This window comes from Thermobia domestica, chromosome 10 (assembly GCF_964235325.1).
Source record: "Thermobia domestica chromosome 10, izTheDome1.hap1.1, whole genome shotgun sequence".
NCBI lineage: Eukaryota > Metazoa > Arthropoda > Insecta > Zygentoma > Lepismatidae > Thermobia > Thermobia domestica.
This window is the reverse complement of record NC_137463.1, coordinates 831,641-857,041: the sequence shown is the minus strand read 5'-3', so window position 1 is coordinate 857,041 and position 25,401 is coordinate 831,641. Positions and strand designations below refer to the sequence as shown.

The 25,401-nt window shown below is 35.1% G+C and overlaps 1 protein-coding gene across 2 annotated transcripts in view; it reads right to left on the bottom strand.

Moving 5' to 3' along the window:
- Positions 1 to 25,401, bottom strand: part of LOC145662226 (solute carrier family 13 member 2-like) — a 112,747-nt gene that overhangs the window by 65,669 nt on the left and 21,677 nt on the right. For both annotated transcript variants that reach the window (XM_081727568.1, XM_081727567.1), the window contains exons 2-3: positions 4,110 to 4,375; positions 1,095 to 1,209 (exon numbers count right to left, since the gene is read on the bottom strand). In XM_081727568.1, coding sequence (XP_081583694.1) covers positions 1,095 to 1,209; positions 4,110 to 4,375 — 381 coding nt within the window. The remainder of the gene's footprint in view (positions 1 to 1,094; positions 1,210 to 4,109; positions 4,376 to 25,401) is intronic.

The following is a 25,401-nucleotide window of genomic DNA, read 5'->3' as shown; positions in this document are numbered from 1 at the left end:
GCTAACCGTTTAGTTACGAGGGAGCTCTCGAGTTAATGTGGACAGAAGCTACAAAGACCTTTTATCTTTAAGTAGAAACGAGTTTGCATTTAAGAACTTTTTGGGAGATGTGGACGGCTAATGTTATTAAATTCAACAGCTTTGTTTCTCCTTGCTAATAAGAGCTAATCTTTATGCTTTTCAAGTAATACGTTGTGTATATTTAATTTTAAACCAACTATCTTTTGCTGGTCAGCTTACAATGAAATGTACACGTCCTGAAAACCAGTGAAAGAAATGTTAAATTCTTGTCGTGAAAGCTTAAAATAAGGAATAAAGAAAAATATGTAGTTTAGGCCTATATTGTTATTTTGAATAAGATAAAAGAGCAGTTGAGGGAAATAAAATAATTTTGTCCCTCGTTTCGTCTTATTTTAGATCCTTTTCTTCTGCCTTTAAAAATCCAAACTAGTCCAGTGGTTCTCAACCAATGTGTCGCGACACACTGGTGTGTCACACAGTGTGTCGCAAAGGAGTAATTAATTAAAATCGAGACAGACTGTACCAGTCAACACCTCCAGCGGTAGCAATAACACTAAGAGCTACATAGAGTTATAAAAACAAATTGGTTTCACTATGATAACCAATCTATTATTATATTTATTAATAACAGTAATAATAATAATAATAATAATAATAATAATAATAATAATAATAATAATAATAATAATAATAATAATAATAATACCAAAGAAGTGTGTCTGGATGTCCTGCACGTTCAATGAAATGTGTCGTCTGTCAAAAAAGGTTGAGAAGCACTGCATTACACAAATAAGCTGTTAAAAATTGCATTTAAAACAGGACGTGGGAATACGAAAAACAATATAAAAATTATAATAGTAAAATTTTAAATGCAGGATACTTCCAGTCATCAAGAACTGGATAACAAGTTGCTAGTTAAAAACAAGGCTACGTTTCGAAAGACTTCACAAGATATGCGATAAAAAAAAAGAGTCTTGAGAAATATGGAAAGATAACTTAATGCTGGTTGTAAATCTGAATAAAGCTCAGGCGACATTTATGGCAAAAGGAAAAAGATCAGCTTGTGTATTCACCTTATGCAACTCCTCAAGAACAGCGTTCAAAATGGGAACCATCATGGCCGTAGCAGCGAAGTTGTTGATCCACATGGAGAGGAACATCGTGGTCAACATGAATCCAAGCATCAACCTGAACAAAGAATTAGGAAAATGTTTGTCATTACTTAACTTACGGAATAAAGTTCAACAGTGATTCTTAAAACACGGTTAAATAGTTAAATCTAAAGTACTTATAACGAGAGAAAGATTTCTCTAACTGTTATACTCTTGTTTCATATACTACAGAGTCCATCCGGACACTGGAACGCTCATCTCGTGTGATATAAGGGGCCTTCAGTTCTATCCCAGGTTATACAAGTTTGTGATCAATTACATCGTGCCCCTGGATTTTCTTCAGAATTTTTAGTTTCCTAGCATATTCCAATTTTACTTGTCATTCGTTTCCTTTAGTTTAAATCAATGTTTGTCAAACTGTGATACGCACACTACAAATTGTCCTTGAAGTCTGCCTTTATGGTCCTCTTATACTATTCTACACACAAAGACTGAAAATACAAAATTCCAGTGAATTTCTCTCTCACAGTTGAGAATCTCGAACAAACATAGATTATAGAATTGAGTCAAGTAGAGATAACACAAAATCATAATAGCTTATTCAAAAGTATTACTGTAAATATTTTTGATAGCCTTGGATTATTATAAAATAACTTAATACCTGTATAAAATTAAGGGAATTCAACTAATATTGTTTGAAAAATATAATTATACTGGCGTGTGTTCAAAACATCAAAAAAAAAAAAAAAAAGTAAATTTGGTTTGAAGAGGACAAGAGTAGGTTGCTCCATAAAATATTCTCACTGATAAAAGTGGTCCTCATTCCAAAAAAAAAAAAAAAAAAAAAAGTTGGAGAAATGATGGCATAAAGGACGTAATTGTGCATAACAGAAAAGATTTATTATTTTGTCTTTTTTTCGTAATTTTACAGTCACTATATTATTATTATTATTATTATTATTATTATTATTATTATTATTATTATTATTATTATTATTATTATTATAGTTTAGCCTTAACATATAAGCTCTACCATTCAGTACATGTCGATGAATGATGCTTCCTTTTCGAGAATATGGAGGAAAACCAATTTCTTTGAAGACTAAAAATTGGAGAACTATGTGGTACATTGAGGTGAAGTTGATACTTCATTATGACAGAACGTCGTATACCTAATGACATGCAGTCTAAAATTATAATTTATTCTTTAAATATTAAATCATGTTTAACTAAAACATTCTCCAAAGATATCAATCGATACTTCATACCAAGCTGAACGAAACAACACGATTGAGGCTTTATCCATAGTTTGAGAAAATTGAAGAAAATAAACGAACTTTTAAGCGCTACACAATCGTCTTTCTTTGCCAATAATAAGAATAATTCAATTTTTTAAAAAATCTTTCGTAATCTTTATGTGTAGCGGAAAACATTGTTAACTAGTAGCCTAAATTGTGTTTTCCTAACTATGACACACATACTATTTACGCTCATTCTGCTTGTATTTAAAATATCACGGTTCTGAAGAGTGAATGGTTTCATGATGTATTTTGAATATCCGAATGGTTTTTGGTTTCTAACAGGTATACACAGGGGTGTTTTGTACTCACTTTTCAATAACAACTTTCAGTGTTTTTTCAATACCGAAAAGTATCGATATACCGAAAAACCGAAAGATACCGAAATACAAAATACAAAGAAACGAATGGTACCGAATAATGCCAAAGACCGACACACCAAACGAAGTCCTGGATAACGGTTAAACGTTAAGAAGTAATAATTATGAGAAAGTATGTAACTTCTCGTTTCCTGGCTGACTGTAGCCTGGGCCGGCTCTACCATACATGCAACACTTACATTTGCAAGAGGGTGACAAAAACTAGCATAAAGTACACAAAACTGAAATATGCCTACTTATGAAAAACATTTTAAATATTTCTTGCCGAAACCTGACTTCACGATTATGTTAGATTAATGAAGTTTAACGTGTCTAAAGGGGTGCTGAAAAATTCTTGGCTTTGCCAATTAAAAAAACACTGTCAGAGGTCCGAGATTACATATTAAACGAATTCCCCATTGAAATCAATGCACTTTTGACAGCTTTTGTAGCCCATGAAAAAAAAAAAAAAACTCAAATCAGCTCTCAGCAGCCTGTATGACGTCAGAAATGTCTTCAAATTGGCGACCCTTCAGGTGTTTTTTCAGGTTGGGAAATACAAAAGTCAGAAGGGATCAGGTTTGAGTAATAAGGTGAGTGGTGGACCAATTGGAATTCTATGGTGGCCAATTTGGTAGCACCAATGTTGGACCTGTATACGGATGTTATCGTGCAATATCGTGATTATTTTTGTGAGCTTTCCACGACGTTTCCTCTTAATTGCCCCTTTCAGCTGGTCTAGAAGATTAGCGCACTCTTCGGTGATAGAGGCGCCATGCGATAGGTAGTCCACCATTATAATGCCATCTTTGCCCCCAGTGGTGTTATTCTATTTTTTTAACAACCGAGTTATATATACTGTGTATGAAAAAAAAAAACTTTTTTCGAAATGTTAAGGTAGGTAGTGCGGAAAATGGCTATTTGTGACCAAAAAGATGTCTGATTTTTTGGTGGTCGTTTAGGTGGCGCGAATAGACCTTGAAATTTTCATAATACTTTTGTTATTCAACACGCATAATTTGAGGAAAATGTCATTATTTGGCTATTTTATGTATTTTTTTCTTCATTATGGCAATGTTTGGTTTCATTTATGACGAATATATTAATATACCTCAAAAGTGGTTTCCTACGCTGTTTACTTTAGTTTTTGGTCAAAAAATTGTCAATTTTAGGCTAAAAATGCCTTTTCTATTGATGTTTTCCAATTGGTTTTGACTTCCCAATTCTGTACCAGAAACGGGAATCGAAACCGGATTATTAGATGCAAGCGACGCCTAGTCATTCCTTTGAAAGTTAACAAAATAAAAAAGTGTACTCACAAGCGAGGACTGGTTCCAATCCACAAGACAACTCGAAGAGCTATTCTTTGGTGTAGATTACAATGCTCCACGGCGATTGCCATTGCTAACCCTCCGACGAACATGAAGTTAGTATCCTTTAAGTAAGCCATGCAGACGGAGTTGGTGTCCAAAACTCCCAGCAAAGGAAAGAGCGCCACTGGGAGCAGAGCGGTGACCGCCAGAGGAAGGGCTTCCGTCACCCAATACAGGGCGAGCAAAAGAACTACGTACGCACATCGGGATTCCTGCAACAAAACCAAACGTTTATTATCATTATTCATTCTTTATTAGATGACAGTTCAAAACTCAATTATAGCTTGTTGCTTATTAATTGGCTCTACAATAAAAGAGTAGGGAACAGATTCAGATTTAGAAAATACTCTTTCTTTCAGATTATACAAAATAAGCAAACTCTTTCTCGTATCTTCATTTCTTAGCTAACAACAATGCATACTCGTCCCATTCTCCGTCTTTCGAAAACTTCGAGAACAATTCGAATACGATTTTCTGTAACTCAGAGAATTGCATCCTTCCTACGCGTACTGGAACCTCAAATTTATCATTTTCCACAACATTTTTTTTTCTGAGAATCACAAGGATTCCACATCAATCTGTCTGCCTTTGGAAGTGGCGGTTTAGCCTGCCAGGGGACCCAGGCCCCCAGTTTTTTGAGTGACAAAATTAATTTAAGGCATTTATAAATTTTGAAAATTTATAGTAAATTCATGATATACTTATCATGGTCTGGATTCTGGCTGACCCCCAGTTTTTACCTTCTAGATCGGTCACTGTCTTTTGCTACTGAGATGAAACAAAAGCTCTAAACTAATGACAATGCTTAATCTCTTCGAGCGTCAATTGTTTCTAAGGGCCTATATAGTGTAGTTAATTGTAGGGGCTGGATAACTTAAAATAATAAGTAATAAGTAATGAGGGAACTAATAGAAAGGTCAAACGAGTATGAATTACCCTTAAATGCTGGTTTCATCAACTGTGAGAAAGCTTTCGATTCGGTGAAGACATCGTAGGTTGTTAAGGCTCTTAAATCAATTTGTGTCGAAGACGTTTATTCAAAAGTTGTAGATAATATTTGGTAACAAGTCTGTCTGGATGTACGGAAATCAAAAGAATATGAAAGGGTGCACGACAGGGTGATATTTTTTTTTTTCAAGTTTTTTTCAAACATACTTGTGTTTGGAAGAATAATGGAATAAATGTAAATTGAGAACATCTAACTCATCTCTTTCGCTGATGACATCTTTCTCTTCTCAAACAACAACAGGTCTGCAGGATGTGATAGAACTTAATACCAAGTCAACGAAATCGGGTTGAAAATTAAAATACAAAACATATTTAATGTTCATGAAATTCACAAGGAAGTCAAAGATTCAAATTGAAAATTTGAAATTAAAAGAGGTGAATACATAAGATATATAGGACAGAAGATATTCATGGATTAAAAAGGAAATTAATCGACGTATTGAGATAATTGGAGTGCATTCATCAGCAACAGCTTCCTAAAAATTTAAATTTCTATATATCTACAGCGTGAATTTTTTAATGAGTGTATTCCGTCTAGTGATGAGCGCAAGAGCTTTGGTCTTGCAGTTTTTGCAAGTCTTGCATGCAAGACCAAGACTCTTGCGCAATAGTCTTGCACAAGTATTGAGTCCGTGGTATAGTGTTCACCTCTGGTACATGGGGTCGTGGTTTGATCCCAGCTTGCGCCATGTAAGCTTTTTTGGTGGACAGACAACGTTGCCGTGGATTTTCTCAGGGTTTTCCCCTTTCCACCTACATTTTCATTTCACCATTTGATTCATTTCTTATCATCACCGTCTCCCTTTAGCCTCGGTGCATAATCGTGGAACGTTAAACTAGATATTACATCATTTCAAAACATAGTAGCAGGGGTAAAAGTGAGGGGGAACACGGGAGAACGCAGTACCCCACCTCGAAAAAATATGTACGACGGCCCCCCTCGACCCTAAAATATTACAATTGGCAAAGATAGGTAGGCAGAACGGGCGTGACGCCATGCCGCTACCTACCGTCCCCCTACCTTTTCAGAACCACTTTTACCCCTATTTAGTAGTGTTCTTCCAAAACTAAGAAGAAATGTAGTATTGAACATTGGTAATTCCGTATACCATAGGTGCCGACTACATGCGTATGTCCTTGGTTCCGAGGCTCAAGCATCCGTTAGAAATTTTTAATGTGTACTCATAAAATTAATATCGAAATAACATTTTCATGATATTGACAAAAATTTAGTGCATGTGACCGCAACTTTGATTTTATGGGCGGATGCTTATATGTTGAATAGGTATACGGCACATTGAGGATTGAGCGATATAACTTTATACAACAATAAATAATTCATATTCACAAGTGAGAGTGATTTTGAATAACTCGGGGTTTGATATCGTTATCTTGTATTTCTAATATAAGTCAAAAGTATTTATATAAATTGAGTTTACACAAGACAGACAGTTGAGTCGTTTTCAATTTTCACTCAAACTATTCTAAAATATCAAGAGGTTTGACTATAATCGTTATTATTTTCATTTTTTTTTTCTTTTTTTGGCCAATATTGCTAAGCATATCATCACAGGCATTCTTCCATTATTGGCAGATCACTTGCTGCAATTCAGAAGCTTCGATGTACGGTGGTCCTCAACTAGTCTCTTCGTCTTGACGTAGCAATTTTCTGTTTAAATACCTTCCTTCAACTAGTCTTCTTTGCCCCCTCCCTCTCTTTCCTACCTCCATACCCTCTAGCACGACCCTCATAATACAGTTCCTCCTTAGCCAAGTGCCAATCAGTTCAGTTTCCTCTCCTTAATTACATCTAAAATTCTTTTCTCCCCATCTGCTACTATTTCTAACACCTCATTCGCTTTCTGTGCAACTCAGCTATTTCATCCTTTTTTCGAAAATCTCCATTTTTTTAAATCGTTTTTGCGTAATGTCCATGTTTGTGCTCCATAGAGTACATATTGAAATCAGTAAAACTCAATATTTATTTGGAAGTTTGTTCAATACAAAGGTTACCTAATCGTAGTTGAAAAGAAAAAGATCTGACGCCTTTAGAGTGTAAAAATATTTTGCAGTTCATGGTATTTTAGTAATCTGTGCTGTCTTGATTTTCTTTCATGCGTCTCAGGGGTAGCCTCAACAGTTTGGGAACCAGTGAAGTATTGGATCTGTTAAAAAATATAAAAAGATTACGAAACGTTGTGATTTATCTTATAAGTAGTGAAGCGTGGGCACGCATTGAAAAACAAAAAATAAAGTAATCGCCTATGCTTATACACTATCATCATGCTTACACGAAGGGAAACTATATTACATTTAGAAACATAGATTGTATTTCCATTACTATTGGCGCATTGTAGAATTTATCCAGAGTAAAATTTACCTATGGAAAGCATAAGCTTACTTAAAAGCAAGACTTGCAAGACTCTTGCAAGCAAGACCAAGACTGGGTGTGCAAGACCAAGACCAAGGGTTCCAGTACTAGACCAAGACCAAGGGTTCCAGTTCTTGGTCTTGTATTTGCTCATCACTAATTCGTCTGTCGACATATGGATCAGAAACGTGAATATTAACAAATTCAGACATTTATCATTTGCAGTCTATACAACGAAGCATGAGGAAATAGGAATGGAAATCATCTGGATCAGAAAGATGACAGGAGTCACGGCATGAAAATAAAGGTACCGAAGTGGAAGAAATGATCGATGAACGAAAGCCATTCTTGACTGGATACAGAGACATAAAGAAACCTAGGAAATGTCGTCATTTCATTAATAGGTAGTGTGACGAAACAAAGCATGGTATAGGATTACTCAAAATATATTTTTATGGAGGAGAGTTCGAGAGACTTTCATCCAGTAATGGATTTACAGTGGTTGACTATGATGACTACATATCAAATTATTATTATTCAGCCAGTCTAGAATAAAACATTCAACCACAAAAAGCCAGGAAAGGAAAGCACGAGCATTCCGCGAGTATTAATTACTCTAAGCACCCAGGGAGCATGTGTCTCAGTACTATTAGATCACACACTCTCTGGGGCAATGGATCATTGATTCGACCCGATGTGAGTATAGTGGACAACATCATGTCAGTTTCCCCCACTTCCTTCTACATTCTCATTCCATTAGTTCTTCCATAACCACTCACTTTCCATAATCATCCGTCTTCCTTAGCCTGAAGGACGTTACCTCAGGAAACTAAATATTTTGTTTTCCTTTTCTTCCGATTACCAGCGGCCTGTATTGTTCCCTGTCTTTATCACAGAATAACATATATAATAATGATACATCATCTTACCCGGTTTCCCAAGGAGTTCCCCCAAGGTTTTAGCGTTACACCCACTTCTCTACATAGTGCAAGCTATTCATTTAATTCCATTGAAAGTTTTCTTCCCACGAAAAAAAAGCTTTTCCTCCAATTCACATTTGACTGTTGATCAACACAAACATGGAAAAGTTTACTCGATTTATAATTTATTTAGTTTGTGAAAGTAGAGAAAATGTTTTAAATCTGTACAGCCACCGAGTATGACGCAATATATTCTCGTCGCTTCTATCTCCTCTTCGTACGGTGCATTTCAGTATATAGCTGTGTGTCAACACGATTTTATAAGTGGCATGTATTGCTCCTTCAGACAGGGGCGGATCCACGGGGGGGGGGCGATCGGGGCGATCGCCCCCCACAAGAGGAATTTTTTATTTTATATATATATATATCGAAATAAAACCCATCCCAAAGTTTGGAGCCCTTAAAAGTAGCAGTATGACAACCCACCACCCCCCCAGAAGTCGGTCCTGGATCCGCCCCTGCCTTCAGATATGATTAAAGATATTATAGCATCACTCGCAGATTACTTGCATCAAAATTAGAAACTTTCATGTTCGACAGTCCTCAGCCAACGTCGTCTTCCTGTAGGAATTCCTGTGTGTTTTAATTGCCTTCATCAACCGTAGTCTCTTTCTCTCTCTTCCCTCTTTTTCCTTCTACCACGTATCTAATACAGTTCTTCATCAGTCAATCTCCCAACCAGTTTCTCTTCTTTTTAATTAATCCCAAAATTCTGTCATCTACTATTGTTAATACTACTACTTTTTTCATTCAAAACAGCTAACTTTTTAAATTTTTCTACACATTCACATTTTGAAAGTATCGTGTTGCTTTTTGTCGCTTTTACATTGTGGTCATGTTTATGCCCCATACAGAGGGTACAGCACTCCATATCAAACATTTTGTCACTTTTCTCTTAACTATTTTTTCAACCACCAACAAAATACTTTTTTCTATCTAAATGCATCTTTCGCCATTCTTATCGTTGCTATTTCACATTCACACTTCATGATTTTGCTAATAATGATACTTAATATCAAAAACTAATCATCTCTTCTTTCCACCCTCCTACTTCTATATTTGACATACAGGGGTACTTTTTACTTTCTAACGTTCATTTCCTTTCAAGATTTTACAAGAGTCACATCATATGCAAAGCGGGTTTAGTATGATGACCGTGTGCATTTAGTTTTCAGACGAATAACAATATTTTATCTGCATTTGACACTACAAGTTTGCTGTGTTTATTTAATTTTATTTAGTAATTTATACTAAGTTCTACGCTCGTAACGAATTCGAAAATGAAGTGAATTAAAGCATATGAAATACATGGTTTATAATTCATACTTTGAAGGAAACCATTCTTTAAAGGGAAAAACTGGTATGTACTTAAAATTGCAATGCTCTTTCCTAGAAATTAAAATCATCTGACAAAATGAACAGGAGTCGTGTCGTCGAGGGAAAGCGAGTTTTTCCTTTCTTTTTGTTTTTGAAAGTTGGAACTATGCAATTTTCGCTTCTGGCGATTCAACAAAATGAACGGAACGTTATAATTAAGGGATTGGGACGACGACTTCAAATGAGGAAGTTCAAATTAATTTTCTGCAAAGAAACAATGAAGCATCAATTAGCCGCATCGCTGGGTTGAAATAAGAAAAAATAGTATGTTCCGTTACTCAGTCACTTTCTACTATTGCTAAAACGTTCTCTGATATCGATCATTTTTATATTTATCTCCCATGCCCTCCCATGTTGCATGACCGAATTTAGATTTAAACGGCACCGGAAGTGTCACTGTTCATCTCAGTGACCCCGAAAACCACATGTATTCGTCACTGATAATGGCAATTATCGATAATATATATCCTTCCTCCCCAAGCTACGGGGCTGAATTTGCACGTAAACGGGATCGGAAGCGTCACTGTTTATCCCAGCAACCTTGAAAACTACAGATTCGACACTAATATCGGTCACTTTCGATCATTTTTAAATGTGTCTCGCACTCCCCTCCCCTAACTTGCACCGTCAAAGTGATATTACAAAAACCATCTCAGGCCTGAACCTCATCTATGTTGAAAATTTGATAGAGATTGGTCGGGTGGTTCAAGAAATCAAGAGTCACAAACATAGTCACTTTCAATTTTATAATGTAATATACGATAATACCGTACAAGATAAAGCATAAAATTACACAGCTGAACATTGAGTAAAATGATGTTGAAAAATATCAAGGATAAAGGAAAAGGAGTTGAGAGACGGTGGTCGACAGCTGTTTTGCCTTAAATATGTTTTCCGCTCGCATTCTAATGTTATTGCAAGGCGTAACAGAAATTACTGTTTCATCTTAGAACGTGGAGGGAATTTTCCTTTGATCAATGGAAATCAAAGAGAAAATAAGAGATTAAAAGATCTTTGTAGGAAAAATTACGAATTTTCTTAATATTTCTAAACGTTATCACTGATTCTGTGAGATAAGCTATTACTTTTCCTTTACTGATGGCGAGTTTTAAACTCTTCGTGACTGCAACCGCTTATTGCAACCTAATATGAAATGAAATGTCTGGTTTAACGTCCCACGATTACCCCTGAGACTAAGTAACACGGATGATGATAATGAATGAAGAAAGAGGAAGGAAATGGGAGAATCGACATATATGATGTTTGTCTATCACAAACACAACTTGGCATAGGCTCGGGTCGAACCACGGACCCTAAGCATGAGAGGTACACCACCACGGCGCTTTCTGTTTTTGTGATGGAAGAATACACTTCTGATTAAAAAAAAAAGTTATTTCTTTTTCTTATACTTTGACTTCATAAAAGTACGATATTACTGTTTACAAAATACGGTATACCTGAAGCACACAATTCTACGATTAGTTATTCCGGGAATAACACCGTACACTGTCAGATGAAGAGAAAGCAAAGCCTTTCTGTGGCTAATTTGTACGATTCAAAATAAGACAACTTATTCTAGTGCTCGGTGCTCTACAAAGTTGATCATTGCACGCTATTTTTCATGAATATATGACAATTGCAATTAGGTGAAACCCCGAGATAAATGTGATAATTTTCTTTTGAAGATCATTTCAAAAATGAGTTTTGACAATTGCGAGGAAGTTGTTAATCATCTTAGATATATGTTTGTAACACATTTAGGATTAACATTTTATATTGAGGGTCAAAACTAACCGAAGAGTTGAGTGGAATATTACTCACGTAAAGGCATTACTCACGAAGCTGATAAGTAGCAAAGAGATTTAACATCAGCAAAATATTTCTTTGCTTATGCTATTTGTTGTGTGTGAATCTCCAAAGGTTGAATTGAGGTTGAAGCAGCAGCCATATTTAGCATTAAAAGAAAAGATTCAATTTATATATGTGAATGGTGGTTCTTTCACATGAAGAGATCCTTCGACTTGGTCTGTGGTTATAATAATGATTATAAACTACAGTGGACAATTGCAGTTAAGTTTTTTGAAATCATATGACATGTGTGAAGGTCTGTTACTCATTAGTGGCGAAGCTTATAGTAATTGGTAATGAAGATAGTCCTGTGAATAAATGGACTTGCTATCAGCGGGGAGACAGCACTAATAATACTGTAGAAGATGGAATAATAAATGCATTGATCGGTAGACCCCCAACCGAAGACTCAAGACTTCATTTCCTGCATAAAGTCGGGAAAAGAAACCATGAAGGTGATGTTGATCTTACTTGAAATTAATCAAAAAGAATCGAAAGAAGAAAACACATCGATAAGAGAATCGTTCAGAAGTACGAAGTTACTGATGATTTCAGAAAAGCTATGAGAGCTGTGCTCTATGTCCAAAGGCTGGATTTTTGCACAACCTATGATGAAACTGACGACATATATAACGTTGATACCTTATTGTTTACATATGGTATAACAACAGCAGTACTGAATAAGAAAATATAATAATAATAATAATAATAATAATAATAATAATAATAATAATAATAAAAACAGACTACAAAGTGAAAATTAACACTGATTTTACACATATCAAAGAACAGCGCATTAGTTCGGGGTAGGGACTATTTCAGCAGCCTCAAGCCTAGAAACAATTTGTGAGAAAAATCGCTATATGTAGGTTGACTATAAAATCCATAAATAAAAATGTTGAGTAAAAAGCCCAGATTTTAATTCAGGACTGGTGGCATATATGCCCACGCGCACTCTTCTGACGATTATTTGAACTACTTCCACAGTGGCTACTAGATTTCAACTCAGTAGTGTTAAACCAAACTACGTTAAAGCAAACTTTTTCATTTTTTGTAGGCCTACTTAGCACGGATTTCATTTTCAGTCAATGTTGCTATGTCTACATAATAACAATAATATGCTATTAATATTTTTAAATTATGGAGTCTCAATGACAAATGTTTTGACACTGTCAGTTGATAGTAATTGTCAGCGGAGACTTGAGACTGAATAGAGTACTTCCCCGTTGATTGCAAAAGCGTCTTCTACATTTAGACATTACTTATTCTGAAAAACTATTTCTTGTTTAATTATATCTATATTGAGTTTTTCCGATATACAAACATGAAAGTATTTTATTTTGCTTTAAAAAATTGCTTTAGCAACGGTGCCATGCTCAGACCATATTAACAGAGGATTTAAACGTCAGATATTGCTTCCTTAGAAATGCCTTCAGGTGAAGACCATTTCCATTCCATAGAAACTTCCATTAAGAAGATTTTTAAGAAAATAATAAAAAAAAACTTAAAAATTGAAGAGAAACCTGTTGTGCATTCGTGCAGATGATTTATTCCAAAATCCAGTCACCCCTATTAAAAGAATGAAATCTCAGTCTTTATTTCTTCAAGGGGTTGCGTGTAGTTATAAAAGAATGTTATTCTTGCGTTCATAGATTTTAAGTTGATTTACACGCTATCAGCAAATTATGATCTAAGTTGGAACGATTAACAAAGCAGGAGGATAAGAACTTTTAATTTTGCCTCAGGAAACATAAATTTAATAACAGAGGGTGAGAACGGGAAATTTCCATTTACAGTATTTGCCCTTCGTTTGAAACACTGAAGTCTATGTTGACAATATATTCAAAGATAACGTTTGCTATAATAATCTCCCGTCGCTTTCTACAACACAGTGCTCCAGCTGTTATTCACATTGATGATGCCTGAAATTAATGGTAGTAAACGCGTCATTCACTAGGACTTCCAACAACTTGGTCACTGAGATTTGCTTAAAAGGCTCTTTTACACCACATTACGCTTATCTGACGTGTGACGTCATCTTTTACCTGGACATCATCTCTTTTTCGAGCCTTAAGAATGGTCCGGGTGAGTTTCAAAAAGGTCGGGATTTACACCCTACAGTCGTAATACATATTAATGTTAATATTGTTGTAATTTGAATTTCCAAGGAAATACAACACACCTAACTGTAAGTATGAAAAGATCAAACAATATTTTGTTCTTTCTGCTGTATTTGAAATAATCAACAGGTATTCACAGATTTTGGTTCGCATAACATGTGATTTCCTTTAGAATCCAAACACACCACGCGCTGTCCCTTTCACTGAGAAATAATTTTTCTTCTTTGTTTCGGACGCGATCAAGGAAAATCAATATTTTTATTTTTAGAAGGCCTACTCTGAAGAAATTGAAATATGTTTTTTTTTTCCCTAATATTTCCATGTTTATCTTTCAATCACAGTTGATTGGTGCGGTAGAACTTCTAAAGATAAAGCAGAGATAACACCAGTGTGACAAAATACTATACTCTTCTGAACTTAAATACAAAAGCTTCATTTCACTGAAAACAAGGAAGAAGGATCTTTCGAAACAATCGGAGGGGGAAGGGGGCCGCCAATTCAGTAATTTGTTATCAGCAACATTATTATTATCGACAAAGGAGAACTAAGATGATTTTTTAGCTGCTTCCATGAGGTTTTCGGGAATTGAAATTTTTATTAAAACAGGTTTCTTCGGTAGTTTTCTTCTCTCTCTCTCTCTCTCTCTCTCTCTCTCTCTCTCTCTCTCTCTCTCTCTCTCTCTCTCTCTCTCTCGTTACTTTTTTTTACAGTTACGAGTTTCGTTCCTCTAAACTAGTTTGCGTGCGTGTGAGGGAGTTGCTGATTAGCTCTCAGGATAATAAGTGGATAGATCCCGGGGGTGGGGTGGGGGGTCTTCGATCACCTCCCCCTACATTTATCTGAGTTTTAATCAATAACTTAGAGAATGAAGCTGCTAAATGCTATTCCATCAGAATTGTTTTAAGGTTTTTCGTATCGTAACGTCTTGGTCTGCGTCACGCTAACCCTAATAATTAAGTGAATAGAGATGTCTACTTGCGCTATCGGGTGTTCAACTATTAAGACAACTGCCCGATTTAAAACCTGTAGAATTTCAATTTAATTATTTCACAATAGAACAACAGCTGCAACCATATTTCCTAGTACATTTGATCGTTAACATGTAATGGAGTATGAAAAAAGGAAAAAGTTAACTGTAACCAATTAGAGCTTTTAACCTATAATATAGAGCGGACCGAAGGCTCGGGTTGATCAACTCGTAAGGGAAATATGGATATCTAGCAATTACGTAGTCATAAAATGTGTGATCTATAAGCAAAGCTTTGGAAACAGTTTAACAACACTTCATACACACTACGTTAATCACTTGCTACATTTTTGATGTTAATCTTTTCTTCAAAGTGACCCACTGAAATTAAGAAAAAAAGTTTAGGTGACCTTAATAAATACGATTCCGGGGCAGTTTAGTAATAGAGTACTTATTTTTGGTCCGTGAGGTGCGAGGTCCGATTCTTGCTCGCACGAACTGAGCTTTTCGATGGACGAAACTGTGTCTCGTTCTCTCAATTAGTCTCATTTTCTTAATATATATATATATATAAGTTTCACGTGCCATGGTTATGCTGGGTAAGCTAAAGGAGACGGTGATCATGAGAAATGAATGAAATGATGGAATGAAGAAAGTGAGAGGAAACGGGAGAACCTTGAGAAAACCCACGCACACTGTGTTTGTCCACTTAGTGCGAGCAGGGTTTCACTTTCTTCATTACACCATTTGGTTCCATGGTACAAATAAACAAGGTAAGTTCATCAGTGGACGAGTTTGCATCCTTCTCGCGCATTGACGTCACCTTCGACACACGCTTGGGACAGGAGTAACGCTGTTGTCTCCTTGTTTCTTGTTGTCGTACAGATGTCTGCCTGCTATTTCTAGTCCAGATGCTTATTACTGCAACATTATTCTGATGGGAATATATTTTATTTTAAAAATGAAAATAAGAGTGTCATTGGACAAGTTTCCTTACCAGCCTCGAGGTACTGACCGTACTTTCTTTTCTTTTTCCTTTTTTTCCTTCCATGGTTTCCCCGGGATGCTCAATATACTTTTATTTGCCAATCAGAATTTCCTCACTGAACTTTTTATCATTTTACCACGTTGTTGTAAACAGACATTTTGGAGGAAAGGTTTCTTAGTTCTTCATTTATATACAATGCATTCTAAGGCGAATAGAATCTGTTAAAACTTCCAGTTCATATGTGTTATGAAGGTCACTGTTTATGATATCTGTATAAATGGACTTCGTGGCGAACAAACACTGTGTATGTGGGTTTTCTCGGAGTCTCTTCATTTTCTCCCATTTTCTTCATTCCGTAATTTCACTCATTCTCATAGTCACTGTCTCATCCGACAGTGCCTAACCGACATAACTGTTAGAGGCAAAACAATTTCTTTCATTTATGATATCTATTAATTTTATAATGATGCTCTGTCCTTTGGAGATATTCAAAACACAATATTTCTTTGCTATTGTGATTGTCTAAAAGTTCTTTTGACGAAAATATGAATTCTCCTTTTAAGTCTTCATCCCAGCGAAATTAAAATACCGCTAATTTTACAGTAATTATGTGATATCTTCAAATAGATAAAAGATAATCGAAATGTGGAACAAGAGCGCCCTAGACAATATTATTTTACATAAGAAGTCGTTATCACGACTCACTTATCTGCTTTGGATTTCGAGCCATTTTGAAAATCGGCATTTATTTTCGCATTTCTAAATAGCTGAAAACGAAAAACCACTAGGTGACTTGTGATAACGGTACCTCACCCAAAATAATATTGTCTAGGGCGCTCTTGTTCCATATTTCAATTATATTTTATCTATTTGAAGATATCACGTAATTACTGTAAAATTAGCGGTATTTTAATTTCGCTGGGATGAAGACTCTTAAGATGAACTTTTCCAATTGCACATTTGCACGAACTTCTTTAACAGGAAGTGATGTTAAATTTGAAAACTACCTGCCCAGCTACAAATTCAAGACGATGTGTATGAAATGAAGCTCACGAGGCGAGAATTCCATTTCCAAACGAGATAAGAAACATTATAATTCTAGTCTCATTTTCGAGAGGAAAAATTTCTCGAGTCTCGTGAGAAAAGCTAGTTGGCTCAAGTAATGGATCTTAAAAACATTTATTTATTCAGAGTAAAAAAAAATATAAATCGATAAAGTTATTTAATGAACACAACGTCATTACACAATATACTCAGCTAATAAATATGATTTAAACCTTCTTATATTGGACGACTAATTTCCAGATGAAATTAATAAGGAAATCAAGCCACAAAATTTGTACAGAAATTTATAAAATAAGGCGAGAAAAATTTCGAGACGACACGACAAAAGCTTTCAGAGAAAGAATTCTTTGAGAATCGACATGAGACGACAATTCGAGGAAAAACTTACGAAATGAGAGGAGAAAACCTTTTGAGAGAAGAGAGAAAAAAAATTCGTCTTGTCTCGTTCCATGGTAAATTATAAATAACAGAAAATTCAGATGATCCTTGTTTGAAGCCATGCCTCACATATAACAAAAGAAGTTTTCTAGACAATCTTCATTTAATTTTCACTTGTCAAACTTTATTTGCAAATTTGAACAACTGGTTCATACTAGCTTTGCTATCTTTACAAGTACAAAAACCAACTCTTGTCGTGTTTTATCATGTGGGTTTTTGACTATTCCTAGTTCTTCCCACAAAGAATGGTTTATGCATCCAAAGTCCCACACTTTGGTAACAACTTTAATAACCAGTGTTTTGAAGTGCTTTCATCACTAACTACAAGCTTGATGTAGTCACTGGTTTGTCGAAATCAAAACAATTTGATTGCATTCACTTCTCATACAATTCTCGAACCATTATTACACGCACTAATTAATCTGCACTTATTACTTGTTTATGTTTCTGTCAAAGGAAATGAGTCCATTTATTTTCATTTCCTCAAACGACACGACCGTCAACTTTTGTAGTTCTGTCATTCTTTCTTCTTTGACCTTACAAAATATACAATAATATTTAGGCACAGAAAAATAGACAACAGTGTATAACAAATTGACCAAATGTTTTGAAAGAAAGAAAACTGAGACAATCTTCAACACAAATCCAACTAATGACCTGTGAACTGAGACAGTTCGAGAAAGTTTTCTCGTTTGAAAGGTCAGTGATTTGTGTTGAAAGTGATCACACGAAGGGACAGACTGACTGCTTTTACTTTCTTATTTCTGCCATGATTTCATCCATTGCATCATTACTATCTCCATTAGCTTCGGTGGATTCGGCAGAACTCGCAGGGTCCATCGATTTGTAACTGGGAAGCGACCTTTAGGTAGGAGGGTACTAGAAAGCAAGGTATTAGAGAAATGGGTAATTATTGAACGAAAAGGTTATTATTGCTTTCGCATAGGATAGAATATTTATGAGTTTTAGAATGTCGGAGAACGCAGCTTGCATATTTTGATTAAGTTCAAACTATATGTCACATTCTTAATGTGATATGGGGCCGCGGTGGCTCAGTGGTAGAGCGTTCACCTCTGGTGCATGGTGTCCCTGGTTTGATCCCAGCTCGTGCCAAGTGAATTTTGTGGTGTACAAACATCATGTGCGTGCGTTTTCTCGAGGTTCTCCCGTTTCCTCCCACTTTATTTATTCTACCATTTCATTCATTTTTCATATATTACGTCTCCTTTAGCCTAACTGGCATAATCGTGGGACGTAAAATTCAAAGATTTCGTTTCTTAATGTGATATGAATTTCGTGTGCAGAAATGTTTACCGAGAGGCAGTCGTCATATCTGGAAACTGTTTTGTAGATTTGAATGTATTCACTGAATCGTTTCACACCTACAATGTTACGCCACGAAAACTAAGCCTCACTCCGATGTGTTATCTTTCCCTTTTCTTTCTTCTACGAATTGTATCTATAACAGACGCGGAATTGCAAACTGAAAGCTACAAGAGAACACAATTTAGAATATGAATGTTTGTATTTTTAGATTTGGTCAGTGGCGGAGCTTCAATTTTAGCCTCGCCCTCTCAATTTCTCGAAATCCATTGCAGGAGTATTACTTGTCGTTATTTGCTGAAAATAAAAAAGTTGAAAGATCATGATACAACATACAATTATATTAATGGTAGTAGAATGCCAAGAAAAAAAATGAAATCTTTAAGTTTTACGTCCCACGTTATGCCGGTTAGGCTAAAGGAGACGGTGATAATGAGAGATGAGTGAAATGGTAGAATGAAGAAAGTGGGAGGAAACGGGAGAACCCCGAGAAAACCCACGAGCACGGTGTTTGTCCACCACAAAGTCCACACGGCGCGAGCTGGGATCGAACCAGGGACCCCAAGCACCGGAGGTGAACGCTCTACCACTGAGCCACCGTGCCCCCTAGAATGCCAAGAAACAGAGAGGAAAAGTAATTTTTCAATTTCAGAAAATACGTATCTCACGAACAGAATATTATTCTTCTTTGCTAGTAAATGACAAGGACTAAGTTGTCATATATGGAACAAACATATTGCACAATTAAAATAAAAATCTGCTTCTGACGAAGTTTAACGTTTTTAGGCTTACTTCCTTTACGTATGTAGGCCTATGGTAACTATTTTGTCGTGTCTTATTGTTTCGCACGCACAGTCAGTCTTCAGTACATGCATTTACGAATGTCATTCAAGTTATGTTTTGTAATCAGAGTTGCGAAAACAACGGAAGCATGAATGTTACGTAACTAATGTCATTCGATCGTTTATTTTGGCCACGTTTGTCTCTGCATCAGTAGATATGAAAGCATCGACAACACAACGAAGACAGGATAAAATATGCACATGTTCTGATTTCAGTGACACCTGTCAATTCGCATGTTTACTACACTATGCTCAATTCTAGAGGGAAGAAACATTTTCAAAGTACATATATAAATGAATAAGAATAAAAATTAAAATTCAATCTGTATGGACGACCTAAGGGAGTCACGAGTGCAAGAACTGAAATATAGAAGAGGAAGAGGGGAAAGGAAGGAGGGAGGACAGAAAATGAAATCTTGGTGAAGACGGGAGGAGATTAACAACAAATACAGTAGTAGTTAGGGATGGTTACTTCTGGCGCATTTCCCCCTCCCACCCCTAACTACCAAAAATTATGAAGCCGCCACTGACCATTACACTTTAACAAAGAAGAATAGCACAAAGTAGATTGGGTAATTGCACTGCACATATGCTTTTATGACATTTAAAATCATAAAAACTTATATCCAAAACTTATAACTTATAGAGCTATCTTTGATTGAAAAAATTGTTTTTGTTTGATCGAAATCGGTTCAGAAATAGCTGAATTATAAGAAGATAAAGTTTAGTATGTCGCATAGGCTTTTATGACATTTAAAAATCATAAATTTTCAAAGTAAAAAGCAGCAAAACCTGTGCACAGGTGGACCTGAGAGGACTTACGCCTTTCTCTTATTTGTTTGTTTGGTTTGCTTTTGGCTGCCTCTCAGGCTCCTTTTTCTGTTTGTTTCTCTTTCTGCTTCTCTTGTGCCTCCGTTTCTCTTTCTGCTGCTGCTTCTGTTGTGCCTTCGTTTTCTTTTCCCGACTAGCGCTAGTCTCCATTCACGTCAACTCAATCTGATTTGCTGCTTATAGATGAGGGAGTGAAAATCCTTCTTCTGGCTTGGAGGCGACTCGAACCTGCGACGTCCACGCCGATAACTACTTACAGCTGGCCAGACTGCAAGCGAGCGAGCTCGGCTAACACTACGCTCAAGAAATCAAGTGAAAATCGGTCCTTATATATGAACAAATACTTCTACAAGTAACGCCATCTGTTAGCAAAGTGATAAACTAAGTGATATGTAACGTCATCTATTGAGTAGGTGAGTAACTGCTTGAATATGTTCACCTGCCCGGCAAATCTAAAACGAAAAATAAGAAAATTGTGGATATCTTGGTTCCTATAAGAGATAGAGGGCTGATATTTAATTTTTGGCAATTAATGTTTGGCTGACCCATAAGTGTTGCCAACCTATAAAATTAAAAAATCACTAAGTCTAGTAACAAATTTTGTCCTAAGTTTGCAACACTGCAAAAATAAAAATTCAGATATTTGAAAAATAAAAAATATTAGCATAATCTACACAAAATTCTAAGACTTTTTTAAAGAATAACATTTTCTCGAAAACTCAAAAATAAACCCGTAAAAAATTCCCGAAATTTTGAACTTGCTGTAACTTCGTTAAATATTAACCGATTTTCAAAATTCAAACGACAATCAATAGACAAATAAATTTCCTATCTATCGAATGTCTTATAAGTTGCATAACTCTAAGGATATAATTAGAAAAACTCAAATAAATCTCTTATTTATACATGTATCTTTAAAATTCGAATGACATTCAAAAGTACTGCTTCTCCTTATGCATTGTGTATGTTTAAAGATTTCAGTTTTATGGCTTTATAACCATAAAACACTTAGAACATACTTAAAATTACAAGTTCGGATACTGATAATGGAATCTTCTGTTAATCTCGTTCTCTATAGGAAACAATGACTTCTTAAACTCTGTCCACTGATCGTAATTCAAGCTGAATAGACAACCGTTAATATCAAAAACAACTTGAACTTCGGTTTGCACATTTTTCACAATTACATTGAAATTGTTAGTCAGTATAAACTTCTTTTGAGGATCCATTCTAATCACACCATTTTTTGGTTCTGACAACATATTTTTGTTCATTTTCATTCATTTTTGGATTTACATACAGAACTCAACAGTTGGATAGTTTTCTTTTAGACCAGTGTATTTGATTTTTATTCCATCTTTAACGATCTCATCAATCATTTTATCTGTTAAGTGTTTTGTAAATCTAGGTGGAAGAAATATCTTAAACTCTTCACATTCAACTAAAATGCTCTTCCCAAACTTAGTTTTAATCTTTTCTATTTTCACAATCTTATATTCTGTATTTAATTCTAATTCTCTTAATCCAATAACTTGTTTTTGCTCAAGACTTCCAAGCTTGTTTAAAAGTTCAATGTGACTCGCCATCGTATTTATTATATAGAAAATCAAAAATATTTAATCATTTTCGTCAATTTCGTTTGATGGAAAAACTTCCATAAAACAATCGTTAATGAAAACAGTTTGAGGGTATCTTTTCGATACCCTTATGCCCGTTGATATTTTGCTAACTAACTAAAACTCTTCTACTACTTTCTCATTCTTAGAATCATATGTAAAGTTCTTTCGCCCAATTAAAATCGCATAACAAATAGTATTAGCAGCCACAACTTCAGCAAAGTCTACAACAATCTTAATGTTTGTTCTTTCATTTACTGATACATTCTTCCTCTTACTACAATTAATCACATACATTGGTCTGTTGTCTATAAACTCTTTAGGGTCATAGTACATTTCGGTGTTGCCACACGTTATTCTCTTAAACGCAGTATAATCTTCGTACATCTTAAAGTAATCCTTGTTAGCAATATTTAAGTTTCTTGATTCTTTTGGAAATACCTCATTCCTCCCATTCTTAAGATAGATATTCTTTACCTTACAATGATCAAACTTACTTGCATCTGCTGTTTGTTTGCCACTTCTATCAGTTTGGAACATTACAACTACGAAATCAGGCATATCAAATTGTCTAGAATTAAATTGAGTAGTAACATCAAACTCTAAGAAAGAACCTACAACAGTCTTTTGAACACATTGATAAGTATGGAATGAAAACATGATTTTAGGTTCTTTAAGAATATTCAACTTTAACTTGTTTTCGTAATTAGACTCGTATTCAACAATAGGCATTCTTATCTCCATACTTTTTATTGTTATTTTTCCATCGTGAGGAGCTGCTCCTGATCCAGCCCATTTGTACAAGACATCGTTATTGTTGTTAGCTTTTGTAAATGTTATTCTCAATCCACCTTTCCACATAACCTCTTTATAATCACTTAAAAAGCCTGGAATTAATCTTAACGGATACAAAACACTAAAGTTCTTTCTTAGACCAAGTTTATCATCTGTTTCAAATCCTGCTTGTTTTAGATATTCAACTTCTGGTTTGGAAATCTTTAATGTTCCGATAGCTGTAGATGTTATCCCTGGTAGCTCAATCTTGTCTATAACAACACCATGCTTTCTAACCTCAATTTCAGAAAAGAAGAATGGGAAGAAGTTATCTACAAGTTTTATAGTATCGTTTGCACCAAATGTTCCTCCAGCTGATGCACCAACAACTTCAAAAGTCATATGACAATCTGCTTTGTGTGGGTGTATAAAACCATCCCCCACGTTGAAATCGAACTCAATATCTTTGTTAGCTTCATTCAAATTATTAAATGTTCTTGTGTTAGCTTTAAAACTTTGTAACTCATAACTCTCAATATCCATTTATTATAAAGAAAATCTTGAAACAGCGCTTTATGGTATACACCATCAAGCTATATAAATATTAGCATTGTCGTAAAGTCGATCGAGGAAAAATTTCCTGAAACTTATAACCCCCATCCCAACTTAACCTTAGCATTCATAGCAGTACCAACCCCAAAACTAGCTAATCGTTCACCAATTGGCGCATCACTACTAAATGCTCTTTTCCATGCTTTAGTTTCCAGTTCCTTATCTGCAATATGTCTCGACTCTGTATCTTTATTGTCTCTGTAGTATATATCGTGTTCTTTACAGGCCTCATCTAATGGGTTAATACCTTCATCACCTCTTTCTAACCTTTCTTGAAGCTTCGTAAAAGGCCCACAAAATCTGAAGCCAGGTATATGTAACTCTGGTATCCCCTTCATGTTTAAGATCTTATTCATTAGTCCTTTTCCAAGCTTCTCATCATTCCAGAATCGTGGTGGTAACGTATTTAAGATCTTAATCAAATAACCTATACCTTTTGGATCATTAGGAATAAACTGTGAAAGCTTATTATTAATCATACTCACTATACCTACTTTCTCATTGTAAAAGTTATGATTACCAGCCCTTTCTTCTCCATCTATAACTATTAACCGATCAATTAACTTTCTCACATCATCCATCCATACATATTCTTTAGGTATCTCTGTATATTGTTTAATTCCTTCACCACTCCTTTTAGGCGTCGTGTTCTTTTTAGGAGTTGGGGGTAAAGTTGGTTTAATATAATTATCCCAAATAGGCTTGATAATATTAATGTACTTTGAACCTCTACTAGATGCTACCTTTTTATCTCGATTATATTTTTGGAAGGCGGCATCTGAGTCTATTATTATTTCCTTGTACTGTTCAAAATCATCATCATCATAATCTTCAATGGTTTTATTAGTATTCGTCGTTAACAATTCCCATAGACCTTCTGTTCCTTTATAAGTTTTACCATTAATTATCAAATCATCACCATTCACTTTAACTTCCAAATTTCCTATCTTGTTTATTATTTTTCCATCTTCTTCTACAGTTCTTATCCCAAACACAGTGTCATTTCTTTTACTATAATATTTCGTTGCAATCTTACCAAATGATTGTGCTGTTGTTAAAGGTTCTACTCCTTCCACTTTGTCTTTAATTTGTTTTCTCATTTGTTTTATTTCTCCCGTTATAGGTGTATCACTACTGCTTGGAGAACTATCATAAGGTATCTTTTTAGGTGTTTCTAGTAGACTAGGATCTATTGAAGCCGTCTTATGTACAACTGGAACAAGTTCAGTTATTAGATTTTTATTTTGTTCTGCTACTTCTTTGATCTCACTTCCCAAGTTTTGAATAGCATCAATTACAGGCTGTTCTTGTGTCTTAAATTTATCGTATATACCTGCTCTTTCTTTCTTCCAAGATTTGAAGCCCTTTATCAAGAACTCCTTCAGCTTAATATTCTTATCAATTTCTTTCTCATCCATTTATTGTATAGCAAACGAACAAACGTCAATGAACGTTAAAGAACAAACGTCAATGAACGTCAAAGAACGTCAATAAACGTCAATAAACGTCAAAGAACGTCAAACGTTAAAACGTAAAACGTCAATAAACATCAAACGTTTAAGAAGTGTTTTATCTTGTTCCTATACTTACCATTGTTTACCTTCCTTGTCATATCAATTACTATGAAACCATAATCTTCTTGCCAACATTTTGAACATATCTCTTTAAATTTATCATAAGACATATCTCCCCCAACAAACTCATTATACACATGTTTAAGATTAGTATCATCTTGTCTGAATATGCATAGGAAGTTGACGTTATCTCTTATAAGCTGTTTAGGTACTTTTGAATATGTTTGTGCAAGATAGAAACAGTCTAAATGTCTATGCCTACCTCTTGTAAAGTAATTTCTAACAGTATCTTGATTCTCCAAAATGTAATCGTCAAACACAACAACAGAGTATTTTTCACATTCATCAATAGGTACAATAGAATCATTACCGCTTAAGAACGTTGCTATTTGCTTCTTAAACTTTAGTTCTGCCTTTTCAAATCGATCTTTTAACTGCTCATACTTTGGCTGATTCATGCTTTTAGAATATATGTAGAAGTAATTATTGTTTAACCAACCTGGC